Source organism: Alternaria novae-zelandiae (assembly GCF_023758075.1).
Source record: "Alternaria novae-zelandiae strain BMP 2774 chromosome Unknown scaffold_6, whole genome shotgun sequence".
NCBI lineage: Eukaryota > Fungi > Ascomycota > Dothideomycetes > Pleosporales > Pleosporaceae > Alternaria > Alternaria novae-zelandiae.
Window position 1 is genome coordinate 662912 of NW_026056966.1, and position 11260 is coordinate 674171.

At 53.0% G+C, this 11260-nt stretch overlaps 4 protein-coding genes across 4 annotated transcripts; 3 read left to right on the plus strand and 1 right to left on the minus strand.

The window, feature by feature from the left end:
* Window positions 1-24: 24 nt before the first annotated feature.
* J4E88_003755 (uncharacterized protein) lies at window positions 25-1380 on the plus strand (the record flags this gene model as incomplete). Its single annotated transcript, XM_049397403.1, has 1 exon — window positions 25-1380. The coding sequence occupies one exon, from the start codon at window positions 25-27 to the stop codon at window positions 1378-1380; it is 1356 nt and encodes a 451-aa protein (XP_049256791.1).
* A 1350-nt stretch (window positions 1381-2730) lies between these two features.
* Window positions 2731-6480, minus strand: J4E88_003756 (uncharacterized protein; the record flags this gene model as incomplete). Its single annotated transcript, XM_049397404.1, has 1 exon — window positions 2731-6480. One exon carries the CDS (start codon window positions 6478-6480, stop codon window positions 2731-2733), a length of 3750 nt encoding a protein of 1249 aa, XP_049256792.1.
* Window positions 6481-6681: 201 nt separating this feature from the next.
* On the plus strand, window positions 6682-9670 carry J4E88_003757 (uncharacterized protein; the record flags this gene model as incomplete). The annotated part of the gene is made up of 5 exons (XM_049397405.1): window positions 6682-6695; window positions 6743-6879; window positions 6930-8932; window positions 8971-9156; window positions 9203-9670. The coding sequence occupies 5 exons, from the start codon at window positions 6682-6684 to the stop codon at window positions 9668-9670; spliced, it is 2808 nt and encodes a 935-aa protein (XP_049256793.1).
* A 569-nt stretch (window positions 9671-10239) lies between these two features.
* Window positions 10240-10923, plus strand: J4E88_003758 (uncharacterized protein; the record flags this gene model as incomplete). Its single annotated transcript, XM_049397406.1, has 3 exons — window positions 10240-10350; window positions 10520-10640; window positions 10769-10923. 3 exons carry the CDS (start codon window positions 10240-10242, stop codon window positions 10921-10923), a joined length of 387 nt encoding a protein of 128 aa, XP_049256794.1.
* Between the last annotated feature and the right edge of the window lie 337 nt (window positions 10924-11260).

Below are 11260 nucleotides of genomic sequence, written 5' to 3' on the forward strand. Positions count from 1 at the left end.
CTCAGGCATCCACTTCTGTACAAGATGTATCGACGCCTACCAGCATTCCGGATAGCGTGGTGCAGGAGGCCTCTGGTTAATGTCAATCGTCGCTTCATCTCCTCCGAAAAAACTGTACCCGCCGACAAGCCACATGCATTCCAATCGCTACCCCCAGACTGGGAAGATGAGCCTCCCTCGCTGGACGACTTCACGCAGCTGCCACGCGACTTTGGGAAGAACCAGCTGATACAAACGAATGAAGAGTTCAAGCGATCATTGAGGGGCATACTCCGGCAATTTCCACCGGTTACCTATGCGTTTGCCTATGGCTCCGGCGTCTTCCCTCAGTCAGCTGCGACAGCTTCACGCCCGTCGGAATCACCGCATCCGAACGCGCCCGAGGCGATACTTAAGTGGCAGAAGGGTGGCGGAAAGATGATAGACTTTATCTTGACACCTCGGTTCTCGCAGCACTTCCACTCGCTCAATCTGCGCGAGCACCGAGACCACTATTCTTTCCTGGGGTCGCTCGGCTCAGGCGTCGTCAGCCATGTGCAGGAGAAGTATGGTGCAGGCGCCTACTTTAATCCATATGTTGTAGTGAACGGAACGATGATCAAGTACGCTGTTGTCAACTACGAAACGCTCCTCCGCGACCTCACCGATTGGGACACCCTCTACTTCGCCGGCCGCTTACACAAGCCCGTCAAGATCCTCCACGAAGAGCCCAACCTCCGCGTCGCGAACCAACGTAATCTCCTCTCAGCCGTACGATGCGCGCTTCTCCTACTACCCCAGACGTTCACCGAGAAGGAACTATACTCTACAATCACTGGCTTGAGCTATCAGGGCGATCCGCGAATGCAATATGGCAGCGAGAACCCCAAGAAGATTGACAATATCGTCACGCACCAAATACGGAACTTCAGATACCTCTACCACGACCTCATACTGTCACTACCAAACATACTCTACGCCGACGATTCCGTGGTGCGCACAAGGGGTTGGATCGAGGACCAGACGCTCGATCAGAAAATGTCGCAAGATATGGATCCCGAGAGGCGCGCTACCATGATTAGGCGGTTGCCAAAGAAGTTCCGTGAGAAGGTATACTTCCAATACCGCGGCAAATTCGGCATCTCGGGTCGCGAATACCAGGAGATGCTGGATGCAAACAAAGACGAGTCTTCTGGGGGCATTCTCAAGAAGCAGGTTGCTGGCGACTTTGACAAGCGGATAGCGGGCGAGAAGGACGTCCCGCAGATGGTCACCAAGGCAATCAATCAGACAGTCAAGTGGCCTTCCACTGTGCAGACTTTAAAGGGTCCTTTTACTGCAGGCTTCTCCAAGACAGTGCGGTATTTGCAGGAGAAGAGGCAGAAGGCGAAGATGAAGTAAACGGGACGTTATTAGATGTTGATGCTCGCTTCTCCAGGCATGTTTCCCTTTGTACCATTATCAAAAGCGAAAAGCAAGCGAGCGAGCTCTAAATGTATCGAATCGTAATCGCGTATAGCCGCCGTCGTAGCTCACGGGTCAGGCTCTCTGTATAAGCGGAAAAGCGAAGATAGACCTTCAATAAACTTCAAATCAACAGCCTAACTTGATATCGGTGTTTACACGAGTTCATAATGTTCTTCAAATAAACATATAGTACGCTCTCAATCGTATAATAGTGATTAGTCTGCGGTTGTCCACCTTGTTGAGCCGCCACTGCATGTAAACGAGTCTCGTCCTGACCGCCCCTCTCCACCGTCTCCACCCACAACTAATTTTGAACCAACGCCCACACCGTAATTCAAGATACTCAGTACAAGCAATGTAATCCCTGGCACCCCGGAATTGGTCACAACATTATATATATTGCAAATTCCCGATTAGTCATCAAAACCATCCAACACGGCTCAATGGTGTAAGTTCCCCAACTTCACCCATTCAAGTCAAACACCCCGACTAATGTCTCTACCAGCTAGTCGCATGATTCCTGCTTTGGGAAAAGCTTTCACAAACTGCAGGAGGTCCCGGGTGTATGTCTCCAGTGTTCGAATTACCAAAGTATCAACCACTAACGCGTGTTAGTCAAATCCCGGTTGAGCCCTTTACGGATCTTTCTTTTTTGCTAATATTTTTGCTTGATTAAATGGGAGATAGGTAAGAGAAGATAGATGTAGTGCTAGCGAGCTACTTACTTTGGCTCTTGTCTTTTTTTTGGTGGTGTGTTGTGGCCTGCAGAGCATTTTCGTGTCCTACGCCAGATATGTAAACCCCACACTTTAGATCTTTGCAGTCCTTGTCTCGATGAAGAAAAAAACTGTAAAGTACAATGTGTTGTGCAAGACGATCTTGTAACGAATCTTGTTCGACTTGCATGGTTCGATGCAGCAGATACAGGATGTTGCAGAAATATATCCGCATGAACGTAAATTAGATAGAAGGTGTCTCTCTAATCGGGACCTGTTGGCTTAGCTCCGCACACTTAATTGATAACAAGCATCTGAACTCAAAGTAATGCATATGCTGTGTCGCATGAACACTGCTGATCAGGAGCATAGATCACTGACTCTTCCACCTTTCAGCTACACGATCTCGAGAAAAGTTCAATAGTATTCGAAAAGACAAAATAGAGGTATCTCAACATCCCCCAAACTCCAACCCCACCTATCCAAAGAGTAAGAAACAGGTATCATAACATTCATACACGCATCCAATCCGACCTCAAAACGCCAACCCAACCAACCAAAAAAATCATCACCGCCTCCCCACCGGCCACTCAACCTCCAACCCCAAACTTCTATCAATACTCCTCCCCTCCCTCTCATCCCTCCTAACACTCTCCCCCATAACAACAGTCGCGCACCTCCTAAGCACCTCCTGCCCCGTAATCCTCTCGCCAACCCTCCCCGGCGCACAATCGCCCACCTGCAACCTCCTTTTCGTAACCTCGAAATATTCTTCTTCATTCTCCAACGTAAGCAACTGCATAAACACACTGCACATAACAACCAACTCCTCCGTCATCTCCATTTGGTAGCCCCAGGCATGGAAGATGGCGCCGACGTAGGGCAGGTTTCCGTTTTGGGCGAGGAATTGGCGGAGGAGGGAGTGGTTTGTGGCTGAGAGACGGGTTGGGGGGATGGTGGAGGGGCAGAAGAGGGCGGGGTGTTTGAGGTGGACTGTGTAGAGTTTGTCGAGGGCTTTGTAGTGGGTGCGTGTCCAGGGTTCGATTTTGGGGAGGGGGTGTAGGTGGGAGAGGATTGGGTGGGGGGATGGTGGTGGGGGGCGTGTGAGGGTAGATTTGACGCGGTCGAGGAGGTGTGGTTGCTGGGGTGGAGATGTGGCAGGTTGGCTGCTTGCTTCTGGGCTTGCTTGCGACTCCTCGCTGACGGAACTTTCGATTGACTCGTCGACGACCTGGGGACCTTTGTAACGCGCGGGCGATTGTTGCGGTGATGATGCGGGGTCCTCTTCGGGTTGGTGCGAGGCCTGGGATAGCGGCGAAGGCTTGCGGGCAGATAATAAGTTCTGCTGAAACCGTTGCTGCATCTTTGGCGGACTTGAGGGAAGTCGACTGCGGTCAATCCTACTGGGTTCCTCAGTGACCTCAGTAAGGTCGTTCAAAGTCCGCTCTTGCGGCTCGTAGGCATCCAGATATTCATTCGCTTCCTCGCGCACGCGGACTATCGTGGAAGCTGTGTTACCCTCCATCTCTACACGGAATTGTCGTTGGTCGGATGCTGCAGAGATTTTGCTATCGCCATCAACGATGGTATGGAACGGAGAGCTTTGCGCGATTGGCAGCGTAGACTCCTCAAATTGCACCGAGCTTGTTGAGATGTCGGCGCTTTGAAGTTCTCGCCTCAAAGGACTGCTCTTCTTTGGTGAACTCATGAGCGCAGGGAAGCGAGGTGGTGTGTCAATGAAAGGATTCGTCTTTGTTATCGGAGATGGCTTCTTTGTTGCCATAGGCGGCGGCGAAGACTCTGGAACGAAGCTTTCACCTTGATCTAGAAGTTCAGACAGGCTGATTTTCTCCCTCTCTTGTCTTCGTTGCCGCCGTTGTTCGAAACGGGATGGTCGCTTTTGATTGAAGACGTTGGGCATGTTCGACTGGAAGAACATGCCGGTGTCATCACTGGCCTCGCTTGCCGGACTCGACTCATCGTCAATCTGGATCGGCTTGTCTTCCTCCAGTGGAGTTACGACATCCTCATCCTGCTCATCCTGTTCTTCCTCGTCTTCGTCTTCGTCATCTTCGGGTTGTTCTGTAACTGCAGGTTCCGCCTTGGCAGGGCTCGGTTCTCGCTGTAACTCAACTTGCTTATTGTAAAGAGCATCATTCGCCTTTCTACGACGCCAGGTCCTTGCAGCCGATTTGGTGGGAATGTCCTCAGTGAAGACGTCACGGAGTGACTTCTCTTCCTCCACAGGGGCTTTCTTCTGTATAGTCGCTTCCTCTTCCTCAACTGAGACCACCGAACGACTGGCCTCTTCTTGCCAGATGTCAGCGAAGTCATCCCATTGGGCAGGTTTGTCTGCCTGTTCTGCAGCATGATCCTGTCGGGGTTCTTCCATCTCAACATCTCTTTGTGCCAAGCCAGTTCGTTTCGCAGGGGGTGTGTCGGCCCGCCAGCTCATCTGACCCTCACTCCTTGCAGGGCTCACCGGTGCGCTCTCCTCTTCAACATCCAGGACCGGGTATTGCACCTCCTCCGCTGCGACGGTTGGCTCCACCGGTGAGACGGCATGATCCTGGTCTTCGGGAGTAAGAAGACGTGACTGACGTTTTCGATGCGTTCGGAACACACCTTGTTTGGGAGCTATCGTAGGATTGCTTTTGATGGGACTTGATGGAGCGGGTGCACTCTCTTCATATGGCTGGCCCGCGAGCTGCTCACCGAGACGTAAGCCCGCTTGAAGCTCTTTCCGCGTGCCCTCGCTGAACCCCCGGAACAGATCATCAAGCTCGTCCCGCTTCTTGTCGAGTGCTTGTTGAGGAGGTTCGGGCGTAGACGAAAGACGAGTGGGATCCAACAAGCCTTGTAAAGCTACGCCAGCGGTAACTACACGGCCGAGCGTCGGTGTTTGAGCTTTGGGTGGACTAGGCTCTATAGCGGGCGGCGCTGATGGGACGTCGGCATCTATGACAGGTGTCACGAAACGTGATAGCTTTGGCCGTGTAGGGCCCGAGGGTGCTGTGAAGGTCTGGGATGGAGGTGATGGCTCTCCACTAGTCGATGGTCCAGCATTGTGCATTGTAGCTGTATTTAGCTCAGAATATTCGTTTCTCAGTGATGATCTGACGGCTGGCGCTGTGGTGTTCTGTGTATCTGCAGGCTTGCGCGTACTCCGTGGTCCGTTACTAAGCAGCGTATCAAGGGAAATCATGGTGAAGCTCTCGTTGCCAACTGTGTCGTCTCGCATCCTCATAGTCCCCTCGTCAAAAGCAGCATCTGCGGTATCTCGATCGTCGGATTCGAAGGCTTGAGCCTGATCATCTTCGGCATCGCTCGCATGGGCAGAGCTTTCGCTGGGTGTCGGGAGGCTGGCATGGCCGTCTTCCGAGAAATCGAGATCCTCGGGCTGTATAGGCTCTGCGTCGTCTCCACTGGTCGGCGTAAGCACATCGCTTCCCTCCTCTTCGTGCTCGTCGGACTCCATCAGTACCACTTTATTCGCGTGTGGGGTACCCTTGCGTGTTCGCAAATCCTGCCTCATGCTCCTCTGTATCGGTGAGCTCAAGTTGGGCAATTCCTCAGCCTCCATCAGCGCATCGCTCATGGTCTCGGTAGTGGGGCCGGGGAGATCTGCGAAATGCGCGCTCTTTTTTGAGACTCCGGACTTTGAACTCGAAGGAAGCACAGGCGTAGTATCTTGCACCGACCCTTCTCGTGTCCCTGAATCCTCGGCCACAGCGACGACCTTCCTGGGCCGGCCTCTCCGCTTCTTTGGCGGCACATCGGTGTCCACATCGGCTGCGCTTGACTCTCCACCCTTCATATTTAACTCGCGTGATCCGGATCGTGCGCGCCTCTTGACTGGTGTTCCCTTTCGCTTTGGTTTAGGAGTGGCTCCCACGTCAGACTTTCGGGGGCGTCCGCGGGGGCGTTTGACAGGAGACGAAGTATCGTGATCCTTCAATGGCACCGTCGTCGTCTTCGTTCTCGTGGTTACTCGCTTCACGGACGGGGATGGGTCGACGTTGTCGCTTCCGGGTTCAGCCTGAACGGTGACCTTGATGCGCCAGGGGCTCGCACCACCGCCGCGTGGTGTGCTCATGATCATCGACTTGGTGGGCGAGGAGAACATCATCTCCGAGGCCTCGAGTCTGCGGTTCTGCTTGGTCGGTGAGCTGCCCGCCATCGAGTCACGCGGCCTGGGCTTGCGGGCGGACGTGATGGTGTTGTCGAAGGAGAGGGCCAGCGGATCCGGGCTCGAGTCGTAGCTGCGATCGCTGTGGGCATCGTCGCCTGCCGTTGCGCTTCGGCCGCGGGGCGCCATGTCTTAGAAGGGTCGGAGGGGTGTCTTGGTTGTTAGTGCGAGAGGAATGCATGTGGGTGGGGAACAAACGTGCGGCATCCGTCAGAATGCGGGACGGGCCACGCGCTGTCGCCCTAGCAACTATCTTATCACGCGCTGCTACGCGCGACACCACCAACAAGGCAGCCGGCGAGACGACCGAGTGCAGACTATGGAGGCGCGATGGGTATTCATGGGTGAGTTGTGCAGTCTTTCTGTTCGCTTTCTATACTGATTCGCGCAGTATCTACAAGGAGATCGGCCCTGGAAAGCGCGTAGCCCTGTCAAAGCTCGCTGTCGAAAAGTTCGAAGAGACCGGACGGCCTCTGCGCATTGCTATCGACACATCAATATGGCTTTTCCAGATACAAGCTAGCAAAGGTAGAGCTTTGGCATCACGTACATGCTTGCGCTGTGCTGACTGTGAACAGGCGGCACCAACCCGGCGTTGCGCACCTTCTATTATCGCCTCCTTCGCCTCATCTCGCTCGCGATTCACCCCGTCTTCGTCTTCGATGGACCAAACAAGCCGCCCTTCAAGCGCAACAAACGCACCGGCCCCAACGTCGCCTCTATCCCCGAATTTCTCGCAAAGCAGTTGTTAAAGCAATTTGGATATCCGATACATCTTGCGCCTGGTGAAGCTGAGGCGGAGTGCGCGCTACTCCAGCGAGAGGGAATAGTGGATGCGGTTTTGAGTGAAGATGTCGACACGCTCATGTTTGGAAGTGGCATCACGATACGCAACTGGTCACCGGAGAAGACGGGAAAGACGCCAACACACGTCAACGTATACGATGCGGTTGAAACAAAGAACGGGCCGTCGGGGCTGGATCGCGAGGGCATGATATTGGTCGCGCTGATGAGTGGAGGAGATTACGTCCCTGAGGGTATACCTGGATGCGGCCCAAAGACAGCATGCGAGGCTGCGAAGGCAGGCTTTGGCGCCGATTTGTGCAAGATCCCGAAGAACGATGCCAGAGCCATGTCCCAGTGGCGAGAAAGACTGCAGCACGAGCTGAAGACGAACGAGAGCAAGCACTTCAAACGGAAACACGGTGCACTGAAGATCCCAGACGACTTTCCGCGTTTGGACATCCTTGGATACTACACACACCCAGCCATTTCGAATCAAGCTGGATTGGATAAACTGCGGCGATCGATCAAGTGGGATCAGGAGCTGGATTTCTCGGGCTTACGCGAGTTTACACACGATGCGTTCGACTGGGTCAAGCTTGAAGGCGCAAAGCACTTCATCCGCAGTTTAGCGCCTTCGATGGTTGTGCGCCAGCTACGTATACGCGCTGGAAACCTCGATCGATTACCTACGAACAACATCCAGGCGGTACAAGAGGACGAAGCTCTTCTCATCAAAGGCTTACACGGCAAGCGACAACATTCCGTCACAGACAACTGTACAGAACTGCGAGTAAGCTTCACGCCCATAGAGCTTGTCAAGATCGATCTTAGTCAGGAGGATCCGGACGACGATGTGGAAGTACCACCTAGTTCTCAGCAAGCCGGCGGTGATGCAGAACTCGATGATGAAGATCTGGAAGATGAAGGCCCTAAGAAGCGTGGACCTACGAAGTTTGACCCAGAGAAAGCTGCGAGAATCTGGGTGATGGAGACTTTCGTCAAGGTTGGTGTGCCGCTCATGGTTGAAGATTGGGAAGCCGGGCGACAGACGAAACTGAAGCCTAAGCGAGCAGTAACTGCGCAAGAGCCTGGCAAAGCTGCACCAAAGGCCAAGGCTGCTCCCAGGCGGACGAAAACAGCCGGCGATCAACCGCAGGCCCGCATCGAAACCTTCGCCAAGGTAACGAAACCGGGCTCAAAGCTCTCGCGAGCTCTCGCAAAGACACAGGACAAGGTCGCTGAGGTCCCTGGACCTATCCCACAGTCTGCGCTACAACAAGACGATGTAATTGACCTTCTCTCTTCCTCGCCAGTAAGGATTCGGGATATTGTACAGCCGCCACCACCTGAACGCGAGAAGTCGGTGTCTCCCCCTATTGCAGATCTGCCTCCAAGTGTGAGCAAGCGGAGAAGACGAGCCCCGATTCAACGCTCCAAAACACTTCCTGCTGACGTCAATGCGGTTCCTGAACGACCATCGACGCCTCCTCTTCTGAACACGATAGAGACATTAGACTTGGTAGATTCGCCTGCCCATCCCTCACCCTCACAATTACCCGCGAAGAAGGCGAGAACACGAAGGACTAAGGACGGACCAGCTACGACAGCGTCTCGTGATACTTCTCTAGCCTTGTCTCCTAGCAAGTCAAAGCAGTCGACGTTAGATGCATGGCGAGCATCAGTGACGCCGACCAAGCGACGGGGTGTGACTCCAGCACTCAATGCAGCGCCACCACCCCAACTTCGCTCCTTGTCAGAAGAAGTTGACTCGCTGGACTTGACGCTTTCCTCGCCGGTACGGGAAACGCGACATCAACATAGCGCCAGTACTAGCGCACTACCAACTTCGAAGACAGATACGACACGCCCGCCATTAACATCGATTTCATCGAACGCATCACATACATCTACAAACTCGGCATCATCAACAGCTTCCACATCCAACAAGAAGAAGAGTATAAGAGACGTATTTGGCCCATCTCGACCTCGCCGCACTTCACCTCGTCTCAGCAAAACCATGTCCGCGCCTCCTGATGTCGACTCCCTCGATCTCACATCACCACAGCTTGTTGCAGCAAAACCAAGATCAGAATCACCAACGGCTGATACTCTTGACCTCACATCACCAGAACCCATCGCAATGAGAGCACGATCCGCATCACCAAATGTCGAAACGCTTGACCTTACAGAACTGTCATCTCCCGTAGTTGAGCACGCCCCAGCACCGACAGCACCTGACCCTGTATCCCCTCCACCAACCTCGACCTCACCCTCGTCCATCCGCCGCTCACCACGCGATCACAAATCCCCATCACCACAGCCGCCCTCTCGCACCTCCCCGCCAGCAGCATGGAAAGCGCGAGAGAAGAAGAAACGCGCAATTGTCCTGCGGAAGAGTGTAGTAGGCGCATGGACTTATGTAGATGTCGATAGTCCGGAGAAGACAAGAGATGTTGAAGCAAGACTTGTGCTCAAGGGCAAGGAGAGACGGAAGTGGCGCGAGAGTGCTGTTGAGATGTTGGATCTGACATAAACTCGGCTGGTTGTGTCTTAGGGTGGAAGGTCGTCGTTCGGTCCTTCTTGATGTAGGTTCTGGGGTGCGCGACTTGATGATGACGATGGATACGAAGCGCGGAGTTTATTGAATGTACTACGTTGAATGACTATCCTTTCTTTTCCACAATCGTGCAGCTGCTACATCACCTGTATCCATGAATGATCCACATTAACAACAACATGCGACACGGACAAGCACACACATATCCTCCGTATCCCTAGGACGTTGAACCCCTGCAGTTAATCCTAGACTCTGCGCGCGTTCACACCAAAACCTGCTCCCCACCCCAGCCTCACTCCCAATCCAGCCCATGACGTCATACACCCAAACCTTCACCACCAAGGCACGCGGCCATGCATACAAAGCATGCGTACCACTTTCATCCGCGGAGACTCATTCGTAACCAACCTCCTTGATTCCTCTTTCTCAAATTTTCAGTAAAACTGCACGTCTTGATTTGCAAGCCACGATACCCGTTACACGCACCAATACCACATCCACGTTCTAGCAACAACTGAAGAAGACAGTGCGGGTAGTCTCTCAAGATGACACAAGCGGTATCCAAACAAGACACTTCGTCCCAACAAGTTCAACAGCAGCGTCAGGGCGCAGGCAGCAGAGAAGTGCAGGAACATCATGCTAGTGCGAATGCTTCTGTATGTTCTCCATGTCCATTCATATATCCATTCCCTTTCCATTTCCCTCATTCCATATCACACGAAATCACCTATAGTACTGTTCAATATACTGCCACTAGTGGATGAGTAGATGGGTATACGTGCAGTATGGATCGTATTATAAACATGTGCTAACAGAGCGTAAAAGGCCGGTCTAAACCTCAACCTCTTCGGCGCCCTCTCCGGCGCCTTCTCTTCCAAGCAGAAGAAAACTACGCATCAGAATGCTGATGGGTCGAGTACGACTACTGAAGACAAGCACGATAAAGGTAAGCACCCATCCATCCTATCCTATCCCACCAATCAAATCTCCCAATATACCCAGCGGATCCTTCACTCAACCCCTCTTTGATGACCTCGTTATTTGCCTCCAGTCTTACTAATCGGTTTTATGTAGGCACCGCGAGCGCAGCAGCCGGCGGCAGAGGAAGTGCATACGCAGCGGGGAATGCACAGCAGAGTAGTTTGAAAGCGAAGGAGAGTGGGACGACGCAGGAACAGAAGCAGGGGAAGAAAGTGGAAAAGGTTGATCATTTGGGGATCGAGGGATAGTGGGGTTGATACCATTACCACTTGGAGGATATGATGTTACTGAATATGAAATGACTATGACTACACTAGGCTATCCAGAACGCGTTGATACTAGGCGTGACAACATTGCGAAAACTAATACAATGGTAGATCCATCTCTTCATAAAGGATTCCCGAAAACCAACAACGCCGTGATCAACCCAATATCTCGAAATCCATCCTGAACACCTTTAAACAGAAACTACATAAGCAAAACACCTCTCAAGCCGCCCCACCAATCCGACTCAACCCCTCAACCCCCCTCTTAGCAGCAACAACATGCCAAGGCACCGTCCCATTCCGCGTGCCCCTCATCCCC